The sequence below is a fragment of the Triturus cristatus genome, chromosome 2_1 (genome assembly GCF_964204655.1).
Source record: "Triturus cristatus chromosome 2_1, aTriCri1.1, whole genome shotgun sequence".
NCBI classification, from domain to species: domain Eukaryota; kingdom Metazoa; phylum Chordata; class Amphibia; order Caudata; family Salamandridae; genus Triturus; species Triturus cristatus.
The window spans coordinates 865,199,214-865,220,057 of NC_140581.1; the positions used below are offsets into that span (position 1 = coordinate 865,199,214).

General features: G+C 43.2%; 1 protein-coding gene across 2 annotated transcripts in view; it reads left to right on the forward strand.

Annotated features, from left to right (window-relative positions):
• Positions 1–20,844, forward strand: part of LOC146865999 (tight junction protein 2-like) — a 225,339-nt gene that overhangs the window by 164,383 nt on the left and 40,112 nt on the right. Inside the window, exon 6 of one of the 2 annotated variants that reach the window (XM_085632986.1) lies at positions 19,592–20,192. The exons of the other annotated variant lie outside the window; for it this stretch is intronic. Within the exon in view, the coding sequence (XP_085489112.1) occupies positions 19,592–19,674 (83 nt within the window). The 3' untranslated portion in view covers positions 19,675–20,192. Of the gene's footprint in view, positions 1–19,591; positions 20,193–20,844 lie in introns of those variants that run through there. 2 annotated transcript variants of the gene reach the window in all.

Consider the following 20,844-nt stretch of genomic DNA (forward strand, 5'->3'; position numbering starts at 1 on the left):
TAGATGCATATATATTTTGTAAGGGGTCTTTATTTCCAATGTTGTACTGTAAACGCTTTAATAATGTTCCAGCAAAGATGTACAGGATATATCCATAGTTCAGTGGCTCTATAAAGGGTTTAAGTTTGACTCCTTCAGCCATTTGGAGAGCTGATTTTGAGTAGTTTTCCCAGCTAAGGTTTTAGGTTCAAGGGAAAAAAATTGAACAAGACTCCTGTATGATGTGACTACGTCAGAGAGCGGTAACATAATTTGTGACAGTCGGGTCTTAAGTCTTCATGTGCAGGGGCATCATATTAAGGTGAGGTGATGGATGTGCGACATTCGTGTTTGAAAAAGGAGGGTTATTTGAAAGGTGACAGAGACAGCATGTCTAAGTGCATATAATTGGCATTGCACCTCATTCTATGGAGAAGTGCTCAGGCACCAAAGTGCCTAGCCCAAAATCAGAAGTGTTCGTAACCTAGTGAGGTATTGAATATGCAATGGAGCTCTTTGCAAGCAGACAAGCCACGAAGAAGAGATTCCAGTAGTAAAGAATTCAAAATGTTGGAAGAAATGTGGATACAGGTGTTGGTGTTTATTTAACTGTAGGGTAATTTCCATAATCTGTAGTATTGTTACGTTAAAAAAAAATTGGGAAGTTCCTTACAGATGCTAAATAGAGCGCTGTCAGACGGAGGGCAATGTATATACAGGGGCTTTAAGTTAAATGTGTGTGAATTATGAGATGTGACCTGGACTTCACATATGTTAGAATGCCATAGAATGAACGACCCCGGCTCAGTTAATCAAATGGCCGAGTAAACTCAGCCTGACCGAATAAATGAAAGATGTGACCTCGGAGGAGGCTAAGGTAAAAGGGAAACATGATTTAACAGAAATTAATCCAAGGTGGGATTTATTTCTAAATTCAGCTGTTGGTAGCCAAAAAACTGATGTGCCTTGAATAATGCAGAGAAAGCAACAGCTCAAGGACAGATGAACGGGAACTAAAAATAAATCTTAAGTAGATTAAACTCCTGAGTAATGTTTTTGAAGGACATTGGAATTTTATTATTATGCTTTCCGTGAATTGCGATGGCACAAACTGCCCAGTGAGTGCAGAAGATTGTGTCTATATTTTGCAGTTGAGGAATGCCACCGAATCACAACATGTTGTGCAGCAGCTTCAGTGAGTCAGACGGGAGGACTCCACAGTCAGCTGAACATATTCCATACACTATAAAGGACCCACAATGTTTCTGTAGCATCTTTATTTGAATGTTCTAGAGTTTAGTCCATTTCCATTTTGGGTACCTTTCGAGTGTTTAGGTAACAAGTACAGTGCAAAGGTATAAAATACCTGAGAACATTGCACCTTTTCAGTGGCAGGGATACTTCTAAACATGGCCAGATAGCCATTTTTAATATAATTACAAGTTAAAAATGCCTTTAGATACTTTTATAATATACGGGCTAGAGTTATGTTATGCTGCTAGAAGTACCAAGGATCTTCAAGGCTTAACAAAGCTGTTAGGATAGTCTTGTCTGGTCTGTACTAACAGAATATATTTTAAAATACTTGGAGTCTGGATACAAAGGAAAGAGATGGGGTTTCAGGCGCCCGTACAGAAGATATTTTTTTCACAGCAGATTGTATTTGGTTTTGCCAGCAATACAACCCATCAGGGTCCTATACATAATAAATATAATATTGCAGGATGAATTGTAGTATTTTACACCTGGAATTTTGATACCAACTAGAACGGATAGAAAACAACAAAAAGAACATGCACAGATACACACACAGCCCGAGCCACCCCTCCCAACCTTCCGACATACAGTCCAAGATCTTACATAGGTATGGTAGGTCTCTGCAGCAGCACTCGTGTCTAGACCATATTGTCAAATTTCTGCATCCATCTGTTTGGCAGTGCGTAACAGTTCTAGAATCAATCCTGTATAATACGCCCATCTCTGCCAGATCTTAGGGTGTTTCTGAGGACACCCCCTAGCTTGGGAAACTGTGACCTCAAGCCCAATACAGAAGTCCATCCCCCGCTTCCACACCTCCAAGATTGGTTGTTCATCTACCTTCCATTTCTGTGCAATGTCTCGCTTCGCTAGTGTGAGGCCAAGGAATAATAGATGGCTTTTAGAACGATTGCCGTCTGTACCATCAGTGCTAAGATGAAGAATCAACCTTGGTGCAAAAGGGACATCCCACACTAGTACTCCTACCAAACAAGATACCAAGCCCCTCCAGAACCAGGTCAGCGTACTGTATTCTCACTATATGGATGAATGTGCCATCTGCATCTATGCGTTTCAGACACATAGGAGAAACTATGGCACCCATACGCAGCTTCTCGTAAAGTATGCCCTGTGAAGATATTTGAATTGAATCAGCCTCAATCTGGAAAATATTGCTGCACTACGAGGAGACTCGAGAGCTACCACCCAATCTTCATTTTCAATTTCACCTACATCTACCTGCCAAACCGTCCGAAGGGCAGATAGTGTATTGGGGCTATTAGTAACTAGAGTCTGGTAAATCTGGGAGGGTTTGTGGTGATTTAAAACTCTTATCAGGAGCTTGCCCTCTAATGGTTTGAAAGCTGGGAGGTCGGTGAGGGTGCGGAGGGATGGGAACACCGCATGACGCAATTGAAAACAGTTATAAAATTGACTCTGTTGCAACATATATTCAGACTGGAGAACCTGGAAAGATGGAAGTGTAGTGCCCTGCATGATGTACTCCAGCGTGGATATCCCTATGTGGTCTCACTCCCTAAAACTTTTCTACCCAGCCACCAGCGCAAAATAGTCACCCCTCCAGAGCGGTATTTACTTCTTCAAGCTCTTCCACCAGCCCAGTCCTACAGATCTTTGATTTTCTTTTTTGGTTCCCTCACCTATATTCCCACAGGAGGGCACTGAAAACACTCCTGTTAGAAATGGGAGTCTCTAGTTGGCAATGGCTGGCCACTGTCCAAGTAGGGACCCTTCTTCCTAAGTCAGAGTAAGAGGGCTACACCCTTTGATAACCCCCTGCTCAACCCTGTGATAACGTAGCACGAGCAGCTAGGCTTATCTCAGAGGCAGTGTGTGAAGTATTTATGACCATACACAGTAACGCAGTGAAGAACACTACAAAGGGACATCATACAAGTAGTTATAAAAAATAAGTATCTTTATATGTAGACTTAATACAAGACCAATAACGATAAAAAGCCACAATAGTGTAAAATACTATTACTCTTGAAATTCAGCAAAAATAGTTCAAAGTGTGCTAAAAGGGGATCAGTTCAAAGCAGTGGTCTCTGCAACCCTTTTACAAAGTACCTGGATTTCGTAGCAGAACAAAACCAAATGTCGCAAAGAAGCTGTAGAGATGATTTTCTGCACGCAAGGCCGGCGATGCGATGAATCCTTGCCACGAGGGAGGAGACGAGGCGCCGATCTGCTGATGCGTGCGGGGACAAGGTGACAAACTTCTGCACGCTAGGTCGTTGATGCGATGACTCCTTACCGCGAGGGGGGAGAAGAGGCGACAATCCTGTTGCGTGTGCGATCAGGTTGCGATGCACAGAAATGGCGCTCCGCGAGAGAGCGACGATCCTGATGCGATGAAAATGGTGGACGGCCGGCGTCCGCGCTGCGATCTCGCTGCGATGATCTTTGGCGTTAGCGAGCACTTGGCAGCCCACAAACATGCGATGCGATGATCTTTGGTTGCGAGCACTCAGCGGCAGCAGCGCAATGATTTTCCGGTGCGCTTTCAGCTGCGGCGGCTCGCAAACATGCGTTAGCGGCGATTTCAGCACTCTCTTCTCTGTAGTCGAGCCAGAGGCCCTGGAACTCACAGGAGCCTCACCTGCAGATAGAAACCCTCACTGGGAGGAATCAGGAGGCTGATGGTGAAGTCTGATCTGCCTGCGACTTTGACAGGAGGCTAGCTCTCTCCTAGCCCTTGGGTGATTGCTTTAGCAAGATTAATAAAAGTTCTCTCAAAGTCCTTTTCCCTCTTCTTCCAAATCCAATGGTAACCACTACAGGCCAATCCAAGAAAGAGCACACAAGCACAAGGATAGTCGCCCTCTGTAGATTCCTTCAGTTACACGGACAGAGGTTCGTCTTGATGTCCAGGAGCAATACCAATTGTAGGGGTTTGGGCACAGGTATTTATACCCCAAAAGTCTTTGTTCTAAAGAGTCACAAGTCACTCAACCCAGCCAGAACCAGTTCTGCTCAGCTCTGGAGCACTTTGTTTACCAGGCTGCATCCTTCCTTTCAGAGAGAGGGGGTCTGCCATCAGACGCACAGTAGGAGGTGGAGCCAGCATTCACCTTGCCAGGCACAGCCCTATTCAGGTCAAGGAGCTACCCCTCCCCATACTCCAAATGCAGATCTCTCTAGTCAACCCAGGTTTGACTCAGCCTGCCCTGTCCCTCCACAACCAGACAGGCAATACACATAACAGCAGAGCACACTGGAAGGCTTGGGCAAGAAAATACCTATTTTCTAAAAGTGGTATTTTCATACACAGAATAGAAAAATAAACTTTACTAAAAGATGTATTTTAATATCCTGAGCTCAGGCATACTAAATTCGTTTTTCTACCATGTTCCTTGGGTCAGTTAGGATTATAGAATGTAATAGTCAAACTGCCCATTCTGGCCTATGGAGAACAGGTAGCCTTACAGTAGTGAAAAACGAAATTGGGTGTAATTCACTACCAGGACATGCCACACATACCAAGGCATGTCCTACCTTACACATACAATGCATCCTACCATGGGGGTGAATTATATGATGCCAAGGGAAGGTTCAGGGGCTGGGAAGTGTGGGCACTTCACAGCCAAGATGGCAGTTCTGGACTGCACACAGACTCTGCAGTGGCAGGTCTGAGGTACACTTTACAAGCTGCTTCTGTGGGTGGCGCAAACCAGCGCTGCAGGCCCACCAGCAGCATTTGGTTTACCAGCCCTGGGCACACACAGGCCACGCTACTAGGGACTAACAGAGAAACCAAATAAACCAATCATGGATAGACCAATTCACATATCATATTTACACAGGGAGCATTCGCGCTGCGGCACTGAATGGCAGTGGAACAGCGCCCAGAGCATCTAACACCAGCAAAAACAGAGGAGACCACAGCGAAAAATGGAAGGGAGACCCACGCCAATGGTGCCGGGTCTAACAACTCCTATTCTAGAGTATTTGCCCAGCATGTTTAGCCTTGCTTGGAACGAGCGTATGTAAAGAGGCACAGGTGTTAATGTTTAATATATTGTTTATTAGTTAGTGTTTCAGCTGTAAGCCTTACAGTAGTTAAAACTGTTTTTAAAAACAGGGAAATACAAGGACTTCTTTAAAAAAACAAATTGTGCAGTACTATTGACTGGGTGGCATAATGACGTAGTGACATGGTGCATTGAGCACTGTAATCAATTCCAATAAGAACAATCAACTAATTCATCAGTGCAGAACAAAAATATGTTAGTGTATTTGCAGAGGAACATTAGGAGAGTATACAATTCGGGCAGCAATTTTTATCTCCATGCATAATGAGATGTACATAAAACCACATAAAGAAAGAGCTCTGCATGGAGTATCTGACTGGATTGATACACAGCGTGGTGGGCAGCTTTCTCAGGTGAGGACACTCATCCCAGATCATTTTTGCTTTGGAGTGACGAACATACATATAATTTGGCCTAGCACAATGCACCAGTGCCGGTTTAACACATTTAACCCCGTAAATTTTAAAAGGCCGAAGGAGCCGCCACTGCGGAGTCGTATTTTTTGCAAAACAGAATAAAATTAGTTAGGTTGTCTGTCCCTCCAAAGCTACAGTCAGTGGTCAGACCCAAAAGCGAGCCTGTGGATACGAATTAAATAGTCTCTGGTTGGCAGAATGCCCATTCTGTATTTTACATACAGCGTTCATTTAAGCTCAGGACATATCGAATCCAGATAACCAGTACAGAAAGGACCATACGCGGCGTACAAGTAATTACATAAGATAGATCCTGGCCTCAGTGTGAGACACTTCTCGTCTGCATGCATTCTTGGTATCGGTCTTTCACTCCATCTGCAGCTCATTTAGAAAATTTTGTACATGGGACGACCATGTGCTCCCTCCGCAGCCACCGCTGGAGGTAGCTTCTTCCAGGGTTCTCAAGTACGTCTCTGCCCTTGGGTTCCTTACCAGCCTGACCCAATAGATCCCTGGCCTGAGGGCTACTGTTTCTGATATTGGAGTAAAACTAAGCTTTGCATAGAGTGCCAATAAGGGGGTGCCTGGCCCCAACCTCAGCAAGGCTCTTAAGAAGCTGTTCTCAGCCAGTAGCAGTGGACGTACATTTGCATACCCCCAGAGGGCGCTGCAGTCACTTCCTTTGGTTTATATATTTGTAGGATTACACATACGTCTGGCACCTGCCTTATGCCTAAACTTCCTACCCGCCCGGCCATTTGTCTCCGTACTGTAGTTGCCTTATATATATGGCTACCCCAGTGCAAGTTCTCTGCAAACAGGATCCCCAGATATTCCAACTGCCTAATGTTTTCTATGGGCACACCACCAATCAAAGGCTTCGACTTAAAGCAGGAGGACGGCCTCCATACCATGCGCTCAGTTTTGCTACCATTAATGGTCAGTGATTTCTTGTCGCAATAATCCTCAAAACTCGTTAATAGCCTGTGGGTTGCATTTTCTGTTCACGCCATCGTACTGTGTCATCTGCAAATAGTAGTATCGGAACCTTTCTTCCAGCTTAGTGGGGATATCTAGGGGTTCATCCACCACATAATCTACTACATAGTTTAGAAAAAAGCTAAAAAGTAAGGATGCCAGCACACAACCTTACTAGATGCCTTTTTCTATTGTAAAAGGTACTTTACAGTTTACACTGGCCTCCCGGGCTATATCAGACTTCAGCCGTATTGCCAGAGTGAAGAGTCTTTATAGCCTTGTTAATGTAACAGGGACTTGAATTCTGACTCTATACTTCTGCCTTTGGTGTAATACAGTGGGCTGCAGGATAAGTATGAGGTTCAAACATGGTTTTCTCATGTATAACAATTGATACATAATACGGAGTCATCTTTAATGCATATGCTGCTTAAACGTGAAAATTGAGTATGTCATTTAATAGTTTTGTTTTTTAAGGAAAGCTGTGCTAACGTAAATGACACAGAATTACTAACGTTTCATAATAAATATAAACCTTAACCCCATACAACATTTGAACAATAATGATTCTGTCACAGCCGGGTGAACATTCAGACCCAGATCAAAATGTGCACATCCATTGTGCATTAGAGAAGCAGCCTATGGGAAATCGGCGTCCAACATGAATGTTTACTCTTCATAGTATTCTCCAGATTGCTGTCTGTCGTTTGTGTTTTTCCCTTTGTGTTGCACTTCCAGAGAGGGTGAGGATATTTGAATCTGCTTCGCCAGGGAGCAAATGACCTGCACGACCTATGGATCAACTTAGCAAGGGAACAAATAGTGCAACTCCCCTTCTAAAGGGGCGCAATGGCACCAAGAGGCCCTGGGCCTACTGCCGTGGCCAGTAGTGGAGCTCACGCCCTCTGCGGACAATTGCCCCCAACCCCCGATGTGCATCATCCTCAATGCTCCAGCCCTCAAAGAGACTCTGCAGAGTGAGTGCCGCAGAGGAACAAAGTCTTTGCGCTTCTTTCTCTGCCATAAGTTTTAGATTTGACACCAAGGACCACATTTTTCAGGTCTCGCCTACAAGACTTTTTAGCGGTCTGTAGACAGAAGCCTATTTTGGACCATAGTGCTTTAAATGGAAACATTAGGTGCGGGGAAGGGTCTCTAAAAGGGATGTGGTCTAAGTAATTAAGGTGTGACTTAAAACTTGTGAACTACAATCCTGTGCTTTACACGCCATGCTGCCTCACAAGTATTTAGATGACTGTTTGTGAGTTTTCTGCTATTGCATCCAGTCGTATCACACAACATGCATATGCCTAAACAATCTAGACTCTAGACCTATTGGCTTTTGAGTGCTTGTTAGCAGTTTGATATAAATGAGTAACCATAATGATTTTGTTGTAAATACTTGAAATTGTATGTATGTGACCATCACTATGTGCACACTGGAGATTGATCAATGATTGGATAAGCATATAACCTGCACATTATGGTGCACTGATTCAGACCACCTTTAGGCTCCGCTCCAGAGCTCTGAATCGTGCATCATTAGGAACACCCTCCCCAAACCAGAGGTCACTCGGACACTTAAATGTGACCTGGCTCACCTGTGCCATACAGGCATTGGAAAACACCAGTGGCTGAGCCCTTAAGAGGGGAGAAGTCTTGATTTTGCCAATACTTAATAACGTAAATTCCAGTTACAATACAAAATTGCACTAAAGCAAACAGTTTACAAATGTTAACAAATTCAAACTCTTCACTTAGGGAAAATATGCAATGTACATACAGAACCTATTGCTAAAACAATTGGCAAAGCAGTAGGTCCCAAAAACGAGATCTATTGCTCTTCCAATGTTTGTTTCAAAAGGACTCTCACCACAATGCCCACCCTCATTCATATGTTCCTTCTTCCTAGCACATTTTGAGATTCCCATGGTGAACTCCTCCAACCTCTGATTTAGGAAGCGGAACATAGAAGTTGCAGTCTGCCAAAGACCCACCTCCCATTCCACTGCTTTGTGCTATCGTACCCTGAGTGGCATACTGATGGGCCATGTACTTAAATATTGTCTTCTATGCCCGCTATTCACAACAGATCAGAGCACCAGCAGCGGAACGTGCAATCGTCAAATTTCAATGTGGGTAAAATATTTGTCTTGCATTTATTTCCTTTAATAGTATGCTCATTGCTCATTTTGACAGTGGTTGGTTTTGACACTGTTTGATTTCATGATACAATCTAAATAGGATCTCACATCCTTAGAAAGAATGGCAATAAAAGCTTTTGCAAAGTCTCTTATGCTAGTTTAGCTCAGAATAGCACATATTATTTCATGCCATTTTTAACAAGCATTGCCTATGTGAATCACTCACTGATGTGCACCCAAAACGTTCAATCCAAACACCATAGACAACATATTCAGACTGTCTGTTTGAAGTCTAGTCTAGTTTGAAATCACAAGCAGTGCCTGGAAGGTAACAGCAACCAAATGACTTGTATTGTCCCTAGAGACTGCTGAGAAATGTCAACTTTGTGATCTTAGAGTGTAGATCCTAGGAAAACTACTCCTGTTGGATTTATTTAAATATTGGGTTATCACATTTTGAGGAGTCCTGTGAAGAGACCACTGTGTAACCTTTATATTCCATGGGGACACAATGAGACCGTGTGAGACCTGCATGTTTAATAAAGAAGAAACGCATCAATAGAAAATGTGGGCATTCTATGCAGCGGCTTGTGGCCAGGGAATGGTTTCTATCCAGTTTTTTAAATTGCACAATATGATTGAACCACACACAGATTCCGACTCAAATGTGGAAGCAACAACAGACCCTGCAACGACTCCCAAACAAACTATTTCATCCATGTAGGGAGGGAAATTTAAGGACACTCGACTAGCTAGTAACAAAAGGTCTCCCAGATCATTTTGGCAATCCTCAAAGCCCACAGACTATATGTAAATGCTGGCCTTTGAGAGATCGGTAAAGCAAACAAAAACAGGAAGAAAGGAACTGAAGTCCACAGACCATCGCTTTCATAGACGATGAAGCAGAAGTGTTTCAATACTCTTAGTACGAAGGACATTGATTTTGAGTCAAGAGTACTTCAGACCTTGTTTCAGAAAGAAATCCTCACCCTCAGATTGAAAGAATTACACTATAACACGTGAATTATTTTACAACCTAAATCATATTTATCATCACAAAATACCTATTTTAGAGTCTTAAACTGTAATCTTATTTTGCTTAAAAAGTTCAAACATACTTTTTGCAAAGGCTTTTGAAACATTATAACTAAGCCTAGGAAACTTGCAAAATAGACCCGCCCCCTTATATAGAACATGTGCCAGCAGTTGATGGTCATCAGAGTACACATTTAGAGAAGTAAGAGCTAGGATTAGGAACTGTTTGGGAAAGATTATCAAACTGATTCCCCTTCGGGGAACATTGATACTTTTGGAATTAAGTAATTGAAAAAAATAGTGTCTAATGCGTGCATAAAGGCTTCTCTAAATGACTCTTAAGTAGCTAGCCGTCAATTGGGGCTTGTAATGAGATGAAATATTTGGTTAAAGGTCTCAGGAGTAAGATTGGAAGCTCAGGGCCGTCATTAATATGCCTTTTGATTATGCGCACCTTTTTGCACAAAGGGGGGGGGGGTGATTCTTTCAAATGCATCGAAGTTACCAAAACGGTCAATTCCATGTAGGCGCTTCAGCAATGGTCTTGTTTTATAGAGGCACCACAGCATCATGTAGGATAACTACTCCAGGGTTCCTACTCCTAATTACCAACAGATATACAGACATGGGCCTTTTGATCAAGGTAACAGATACCAAACCCGCAAACAGATTCCTTTCCGGGTCATGGTAAGACACATCCATAGAAAAGGAGGTGCCACCGTTCCTAGATACATGTAAGTACTGCCTGTGGCTGGAACCTTAATCAGAGGAAGACAATAGAGTTTGGGTCATCCAGCCACAATTTTAGACATGCTTGTCAAAGTTATTCAGAACCCTCCAAAAAAGACCAGTTGCTCTTCTCTTGGTTGAAGATCTTCACAAAACAAAGTGTCTCATTCAGAGTTGGGACAAGCTTTATACTCCATGTACTTTCCCATTCACAGTTAAGGTGGAACATTTCAGTAGTACACTTACCTCTTTTGAGCTGTTCTGTAAGAACAAGCAAATTAATTATGACATGGTAAAAAATCATCTCACTACTGGAGGAAGGAGAATTTCAAGTTGCAATCAACTTAAATGACACACACGAACACATCTCAATGCATCGTAACTACAAGCAGGCCCCACAGGTTGTGGATGCTGACAAATGGTATAATGTCCTGCTTTCATATTTTAGATTAAATCCAGTGCTTGTTGTGTGTAGCAGATATCTGCCCATGTTAGTGGCATGCGTCCACATAGACGCAATCCATATGTACCTGTAGCTGGCAACTGGTTGTTGAATGTGAATTCGTACCAACAGTACGAGAACGATAAAAACAGTACTTGGCGTGGCACTTCCTTCATTGTTTTATCCTAGAGATGCCAGCCAAAGGTTCACATGTGCAATCTCTGGTTTGAGAGGTGTCTCAAGTTTGTACTGTAGCAGGGCCATGTCAGCCTTTCATCATTCCAATGTTTACAAATTGATTACAATAAAGTAATAGAAACACATTCTTTGAAATGCCAAACACTGTGGTAGGAAGCGTGACCATTGTTAATGTGTACAGCACCATGGTCTTCTCTGATTTCAAGAGCTAAGCACGTTTTGCCGAAAAATGGCTGGTTTATAGATCATATACAACAGGAAGATGTTATATACACATATATATACACACACACACTGCAGCAGGAATGGTCTGATAAATCTCAACCAAATGAGGACATCAAAGAGACCGTCTGCTGAAGATAACTAAGCAGTGTTGGTGCTGATTTTAACATCGATGGGAAAACTTCTAGTTTTGCCTGGTGATGTTTATTTTATGAATGCATTGTTGCATCACTACAAAATACAGGTTTCACGCAAAGACCTGTAGGCGATCCTAGTTTATGGTTGTAAATAATTGAGGCACTGGGATACAGTGATTTGTATTACTCTTACGACTTATTACTTATCTGTAGAATTTATTAACCTAACTACTTGTGCAGTAGAGCATTTTACAAACAAATATGCATAACACTACAAGGTATGGATCAGCAGTAGTGCATAAGAAATGAGTCAGTCTGCTAGTGTAATCTGAAGAGATGAGTCTGCAAGTCTTTAAAGCTCAAAGGCTAGACTTGAGTGGGATGTGATCTGGGGTAAGATGCCCCCACCTGGGGAGTAAGCAAGAGTTGGACTGCTTTGGTATTTTTGGTTTTTGTAAGTTTTTTTTAAGAAGGCACGATTCTTCTCCTGTCGTTCATTCTCCTTTTGTTGTGTAAAGTTTTCCCCTTAGCCTTTTGCTTTTAGCGTTTAGCTTTGGGGGTTATGCAGTCTACTTTAAAGCAAATTGATTCCTCCAGGATAAGGCAGTAAATCGTGTTTAGGGTCGAAATGATGTGATGTCTTGGGACCCTTGACCTGTTACGCTGCTGCATGCAGGGTGTGAGCTATGTAGTTGAGATTTCAGGAAAGGCTAGTCCATAGCGAATAGTGCGTTTTCTCTGGTTAGAAGAGTGAGCACTAAAACGTGCACTGCAGTTGTCAGTTGTGATATCTGAGTGGGGATGTATGGTTTGAGATACTTCAGCAAATGATTTGAAGACAAATTTAAATAGAATTAGCCTTTGTAAGATTAGCTGTATGTTCTGTCATGTTAGGGTTTTGATCTATGATACAGCCCATAGATTTGGCCTAGGGGACTTGATGATGGCGAGATTGTAAGGTGAGGAAGCCATGTCTGCCGATTCGCCAACTAAACTTGGTGAACACACCAAATCTTCTTCACAATAACTCCCAAAGGTTTAAATTCAAAGTTAATGGTGGTTTGTGACAGCACAGCATGATTGTGCCCATTAGTTTTTAGGGCTCGCCTAGCTATTGCGTTTACGCAATCGTTATGCGAGACTCTAGTAAGATGGGTATTTTAAAGTGCTCCCAAAAGTGAATTGCATGGCGAGCACACGCACAATTACGTGCATCGTGCCGCCATGCAATCCGTTTGGGGAAGCGCTGCAGCCCACTGGCGCCCTTGGCATCATACTTCAAAGGGTCGGCTCCCCCGTCTGGAATGCGCTCCCCCGCCAAGCGCGCGTGCCACGCTCTGCCGCGTCTCGCCGTGACAAATTTGCTTTCAGTTTCGCACGGCGGGCGCTCGCTCGCATCCGGACCACTTTAGAAGCCGGGCTTGTCTTGTTTTCTTTGTAATACGCATTTGTTCTCTACCTGGCTCCCCTCCTTTTCCTAGGCCTTTGTCTCTCTTACGACCCCATTCCCTTTCGCTTATGTCTGTATTTACTGCTCTCTCTCTCTTTGCTTATGTCTGTATGTACTGCTCTCTCTCTTCGCTTATGTCTGAATTTACTGCTCTTTGTCTCTCCCGCTCTCCCCATTCTATCCTGCTCTCTCTCACGAGCCTTCCATCATTTCCTATCTCTAACCTGTGGTCCCCGTCTACCTTCGCCCTCTCCCCTCTTTGTGCCCGCTCCCTTTCTCGCGTCGCCACCTCTTCCATCATTGTACCTCGCTGTCCCTGTCTAACCTGCAGTCCCTGTCTAACCTGCAGTCCCTGTCTACCTCGCGCCCTCTTTGTGCCCGCTCCGTCGCCACCTCTTCCATCATTGTACCTCACTGTCCCTGTCTTTCTCGCGCCCCCTCCCTTCCAGATCTCTGTGTCACTGTGTCTCCTTCCCTGTCAGGCCTCTTCTTTCCTCCCGGTGTCTGACATTTGAGGGTCGCTAATGAGCGCCTCCGCAGTCTGGATTCCCCTGCAAATAATTTAGCTACGTGTTGCGTAAGAGCCTAAAAGGCTTTCTGCTGCTACCGTGCTGCTTGGCGGCCATTAATATTATATCAGGGCCGGTGCTGTTGCTGTAGTGCAGTTTCAGAAAAAATTTGCTCTGTAGCTTTAAACATGCAGCTTTCCATGCAGAATTATGCCAAGTAATTCTTAGTCTGCAAACTCGTAATTGCGTACAGAGATTCCCGTCGGTACCGGAAATTCAGAATTCCTTGAACGGCTGCATATAGTTGCTCAATACTATGTCCATTTCTACTAGTTGTGTTTGATCAGCTTTTAAGAGTAGCATATGGGCCACTCCCCACCCCCCCCCCCCCCCCATATCTAGTCTCCTTCTAGGCCACTTTTTCCATTTTGCTTGGACGTTTGATCCTCGTCTTTTGGCTGCCTCTTTCCCTTCTTAATAATTATAATATAATACTTGGGTTTGTATAGCGCCGCTAATAACCCGTGAGGGTCTGTAGGCGCTGTCCTTAGGCAGGGGGAAGTGATTTGCCCAGAATCACAGGATGTTGAGCACACAACGAGACTTAAACCTGGATCTCTCAGCGCCCAAGTCGGCTGCACTGGCTGTTAAGCCACACCCTCCCCTTTCTGAACGTAGCATTTGGACCACTTCTTTGTCATTGACTCGAGTCTGGAACACGTCCAGGGCCGGACTGGTAATTTAAAACAGCCCTGTCAAAAAGTATAAACTTAGACCCCATGTGCACCAAGTGAGTAACCCCCAGCACATTGCTCAGTAGGATTTTATGTAGGATAATTTTGGAAAAGTGAAACCAAAAGGTGCATGTTAACTACTCAATTTTTCAATTATATTTGCCACTTTTACTGACTGCTCCGAAAGGGATTCAAATAAAGATTCCAGTACATTAGTGTTTACCACAGTACCGCGAAGCGCTATTTCTACACAGCTTCTAATCATGCATGCCATGTGCCTGGTGAGAAAAAGGACCTATTTGTTGGTACAGTTATGAGAGGTTTTCTTTTAATGCTTCCATTCAAAAGTCTTTGAAGCTCATCTAACAAGCATTGAAAATGCAACAGGTCTCGCATTTACGCGTGGAAGCTATTGGCATTGTAAAAGACAATGCCTTTTATTTTATGTTTTAAAAACCAAAACATAAATAAAAGGCATTGTCATTTACAATGCCAATAGCTCAAACTCCCGTAAATGCGAGACCTATTGCATTGCAAATGCTTGTTCTTTCAGCATTCCATGAGAGTGCATGCGTTTTTGCTTTCTTCTTCAGGCACTGACTCCCCCCTCCACCAAATACCTTCACTCCGCACTCCCGTGTTAGCCCTTCCTTCCCAAACTCTCACCTCGTCCATTGTGGAGAAGTGTGGCTCAATGATTAGAGCGGCAGACCCTGATGCAGAGGTCTAGGCCGGGACCAGGGTTCAATTCCCCGCCTCGGCGGGTCTTGGGCTCAAAAATTCCACGGACCTGTTAATTCTCGCCTCGGTGCCATTCCAATCATGGAGTCCCACTCTGCAACTCTGGGCAATAGCTTGCTTAATCTCCACAATGGCCCCCACAACGCTAAGGATGCCTGGCCTCCACCTTGGGGGTGCCCAGGAGTGGACGCCTCACAGGGAAAGCCAGGATGGGTTCCACAGTGGTATTCGTACAAGCGCCTTGAGACCCTTGCGGGTGAGTAGTGCGCTATACAAGTATCAATTTACATTTACATTGTCCCTTCCGCTCACCTCCCCAAATCTTCTTCTTTTTTTTTTTTTTTTTTTTTTTTTGCTTTCCATTTTTAGGTCTTGCAGAGGTCTGCGAGGCTAATTTTTATCAATACAGTTTGAGAAGGGGACTTGGAGCCACGTCCCTTCTTCCCTTTGGCTTGCGTCATAATTCAGGCTAAACGCTGGCTTTCTATTGTAAAGGAGGCTTTTTAGTCCCTCATTGTTACCGCCCTGTCCACTTTTGGCCCTGCCCACCCGGACTTGATCTTTTACGTGCGGCGTGACAGTCTCCTTCATTAGTTAATACATGCTATATTTTTTTCGGTGCAGTGCGAGACGAGGTCTCAACACGCGCCGATCTCCACATACTCCATGCACCGTTCGTGAGGTGTTTTACACAAGGCATGCCGATATATTCTCCTATGAGTGTTTCCAGCATTTCTTCATTACATTTGGCGATAACTGGCCAGCCACAGCCTGGAGAGTGGCTAAGGACCTATGCAGTCAGTGGGGACGGAACATGACGTTTTCAAATTAAACACCACATCGCATAATGCATTGCTGGTCCCATTTTGTAACTGGCAACATTTATTACAGAAGGAGTTCCATTCCACTGTGTTTTTGCTTGAGTCTTCCTTCTCTCTTCTCTGGGGCGATGGCCGCGCCTCCCAAGGCGTGCACGCGTTCCATAGACTGCTGTAACCCACCCACCACCTCTGCCCAGTGCCCTGCTGCCGACTTCCAGCGTGGCGCGTTGGCTGTCCTGTGGAAGAAGAGCTCGAGTTTCTGAGCCTCTGCTCCTACCTCCCCTACCATGGCTGATACCCGGCTTCCCTGGCGAATGTTTTTAGCCGCATTAGCCGGAATCTACCTGTGTGCTTTCAGGTCGCTCTATGTGCAGGTCCCTGGTGAGTAACACGTACGACAGTGGCTACATAAGAGATCACTAATCAAAGGGGCATAGAGTGTGTAGACAGTTGTAAAAAGAGGAAACGGCGGCTGAGAGGGCAAAGTATTCCGTTAGCCAGTCGGTGAAATTCACGCTTTATGTAGCAAATCTGTACAGAACACCTAGAAATGCTTGTTTTGGGACAGTTAGTGTTACACCCATTTGTGGAATTAAGTAGAGGGAGCAGATGGGCAATGTTCGAAAAGGGTAACCGTGTGGGTGCGAATGAAGTGGCGGAACCCTGGAATGGAGGGGATTGAACCCGGGAGCAAAAGGCAAGAGAAAGGCCAACTAGATAATGTTGAACAAAAAGTATAAACTAATGGTGTGCAAAGTTTATTTTGTTTGCATCCTTTGTAAACATCTAAAGTAATTTTTGCTTAGTGGTTTTTTTTCCCCCGTTTTTTTTGCTTTACCACATTCCATTGAAATATTTACTTTTTTCCACCAATTTGTTATGTTTTCCTGTGTGTAGCACTAAAACAATTTCCTTGGTATTTGGACTCCTGTATTTGGGGAACTTAATAAAACAACACTCAGTTTTATGTAGCTTATGTTTGTGTGGGAATAGTGGAGAGTATGTTCAATCTATCTCTTTAGAAGTGATTATTGTGTAGATTAGTATGAAGGTGAATTGCGTTTGATCTTAGGAGCTAATTGAAGAGTTTTTGCTTTTATGCGTCACTGGAGAAGTACAGAGGTTTTTCCTGTAGTGGGTATGGACGATAGTCCTTTGCTCTGTTAGAGCAGGTGCTCATCATCTATGCGTAACAAATTTCAGTGAGTGAGTAGAATAACTGTATACCGTGCTGATTGATAACATTTGTTATGTCGCAGCCATCTTTACCAGACACTTTGTAATAAGTGATCTGAACACTTTTGCTTTTTATGCAGTTGTCTCCCAGATCTAGTATCTTGGTATCTCGTTGATTGCCACCCAGGTCATGCCAGTTTTCGAAGGCCTGTGTGACTATAAAGTATTTAAGCAATACTTATATCAAGTAGAGCTGCTGTCCTTGAAGAAACGGGAACAATGTACTGCTCTAAGCTCACTGGCTTACCAAGTTCTTTCGTTTATAGTGCAGCTATCTGGTTGCGACAGACTTATTGGGGACATTTCGATAGCTGATCTGGAAAGCAACTCAGCCCATTGCTTTTTGTTGCTTTCTAGTCAGTGGTTTTATTTGTTTTAGTCTGTCCAAGTAGTCTCCCCCCCCCTTCCCATGAATAAGTGCATACTGACCATGGTTCTGATTGACTCCTTTTATCCTTCCAAAAGTGTTCGTTTTAAACAAGTTCATCTAGGGCCTTTCCTATATTTCTGTGTGCAGATTTCATTTCTTACCTTTTAATACCAACATCATTTTAAAGCCTTAAACAAAACTTTTAAATACATTTTCTGTGTTGCTTCCCATGCCTCATGTTGCTCCCCCACCCTCAGTGATTCAGCCAACTGTGTTATCCCCCCCCCCCACCCCCCCACCCCCACACACGTGTTACTCCAACTTGGATCAGTAAACAAAAAGAAAATAGTTTGTCATTTTGTAGACTTGCACATGCCAGCAGAATAACACAGCCAACTGCTTAGCCTTTTCCTCATGGTCTTTGATTTCAAATGTTTGTATGTGATAAAAGACATTGACATTATACAACACCAATAACTCTAACTTAATCAAAGGCGAGACCTATTGCATTTCTAATGCTTGATTAATTTTCCTCTCACTGTCTTAAACGCCAATATTGCAGCCCTGCCTGTCCTCCCCCTCCCCCCCCCCCCCGGTCTGCATTTGCTTTCCCCCAAAGTGCTCCTCCATTGCTGCCCCTACCCTTTCTTTTGCATACTTTAGGGGGAGGGTTATTGCAAGGCCCGAACGCTGCCTTTTGAGGACAGGCTGCTCTTTCATAGTTGCATTTTGCACAGTTTAATTTTTTTATTTAATGCTCTAGGATTGCCGACCGCCATCTTGGAATAGTAAGTTAAAAAAATAAACATTTGACACAATGGTGGCTGCATTACATGCTTGCTGATGCATGCATATGCGTACACCATCAAGTTGGCCCACCATAGTGTCATGAAGTGCAAGTTAGTCATTGTGCAAATGCGTATACAAGTCATTGTGCTTTTTCCTCTTTTTTTTTCCTGGCAATGCTGCATAGGCATAAAGCATTTTTTTTTGTCGCTGCTGAACATCTTATGCAAATCACATCGGCAAAGTTAATAGATCCAATAGACGAGACCTGTGGGCTTTGCCAGTGATTGTTAGTTTTCCTGTTTTCTAACTGGCAGCACACAGGGTGGGGAGTCTGAATATAAGCTGCGTGAATATTTGCAAGTTACAATATGTTTTAGATCTATTCTAGGTGGTTCTGATTCATGATGCTGACTGTCCCAATTGTTCTGGTTGTCAGGCTTGGATGTTTTTTATTCTCGGCATAGATGGCGTCCTCGTGGCTCTAAGGTTCGGTGACCTCATTGACTCCACTTGTTCCTTTTCTCCCTGCCTCCACCACACTTTGTACCTTTTTATGTTAACTGTGAGGCTCACATATTTGTATTCAATGTCCTCCATTCCACTTCAGCAGAGCATGGCGTGGCGTGGTCAAGGCCAGCTGGTGTGGAGGCAGCAGATGTGAGGAAGGGACACGCTGCCTATCCTCCTCTTCCTCCCCTGAAATGCTGAACTGTTTGGAAATGGTCAGGCTAGCAGCAGGGACTGTGTTTGAGCTTTATTGTCCGGCCCAGTCCACAACAACCCTTCAAGGGGCCTGGTATAAATGGATACATCTTGACCAGAGGGCACATTTAAATTCATACGTTTTCTAAGCTCTGTGTACCTCAACGGCTGCACATTTTGGCGTGACCCATTGCAGTATAAGGACCGCTTGATGCCTGCATAGCGGTGCTTGAATGGGGAACAGTACCTCAAAGGGCAAGGGTGTGGTAATTTTTATATGGGACTCTGGCATGTTTTAAGAGGGCCTTTTCTTACAAGTTGTTTTCAAAGAAGGCTGGTTTGAAATCTATTTAAACATTTCAATCATGGAATTAAAAATAGGTTTTAACACATTTTTAAAGTAATTTAGCAGATTCGTTAACAGAGTTCTACAGTGCTAGCCGACCTTGACCCTTATAAGGAATACTAAAGTTCATCTTTGTACCCCCTCCATTTTGAAAAGCACCATTATCAAGGAAATATATATTTTTTTATCTTTCCATTTCGCTGTAAATTAGCAAAAAAAATTTAGGGAGACACCTAAATTAAAGTTTTTGAGCACGTTCTATTGACAAGGGAGTTAATGATTTTCTTCTTTTGCATTGCAGGTAGAGAGATTATTTTCTACAGAACACATCAATCATTATATCCAATTCCAGTATGTTTAAGAAGAATACAGTTTGGGTTTTAAAGAAGAGTCTTCAATATTAAAGATATAGAAAATAATTAAAGCATGACAACTCAGAGCATTAAATTAACTATCTTCATACGGTCGTTGTGAAATGTACAGTTTCAAATTTGTTTTTATTACGTATTTATTTAAGCACGGCTCTACCATAGTTTAGGAGTTAGCGTGCATCACAGTAGACAATGGAACATAATGCAGCCTCAATAACAATCCATATCATAAAATTAAACAACTGTTAGGAACACTTGAAAGAGTACCAGGAGAACGAGTAATGGAAAGGAGCAGTAAGCCCATGTGACTAAAACAATAGTAATAAGCAGGGAGACCGAATAGGGAAGCGGAAGGTGATAGAAACAAGCCTAAATAAAAGAGGAGATTGGAAGAAAAAGATGAGGGGAAGAAAGGAATGGCATGAGGAATTGAAATTGGATACCTATCCAGATTTTTTAAGGTGCATTTTGCTAAACATTTTGTTATTGGTCTCTGGTTGGATCAGCTGGAATAAAAAAATTAAAATATTACATTTCGTAATTTTCTTTTTGAGTTTGTCATTTCGTCCATTTTTAGATTATCAGGCAAGTGTTCTTTTTATTTGTTTACATTAATGAGTTGGTTATAGGTTTGGCAGCAAAATGTAAATTCTTTGTTATTAAAGTGGCTCCGATGGTGTCATCATGTTAGAAGGTGGGGTTCCGAACTTTAGCAATTGTGTTTAAATATTTTTTTTCAAAAATTGGCTAATATTTTGACCAACAGTTCGTCAAGGAAGGTTACCTTATAGCATGAAGTGGCATATGTGTTGATCGAGTCTTTGTCTATGATCAAAGACAAACTGCACTTATTCGTTTTTTCTTTGGTGAGACAGAGTAGTCAGAGAAGGTGACTTGATTTATTGCTGTGCCCTACAATGCATTGCAAAGTCACATTTTCATGACCTCATTGGATCGAGATAAATAAAGATTTGACCAGCCACACAGTAGTTGTGCAAACAAGGCACAGCAAGTAAGAAGCATTGGCAAAGCCGAAAGGTCTCACCTTTGGGACTTCTTAGCTTTGCCAGTTGGTTTTACCCATCACTGATGCTGTACAGCATGGCTAATCGGGGGGTGGGGGGAAGCCTACACAGGCTGGATCATTTGGTAGGCTTGCACATAAAGATGCATGTGCATTGCT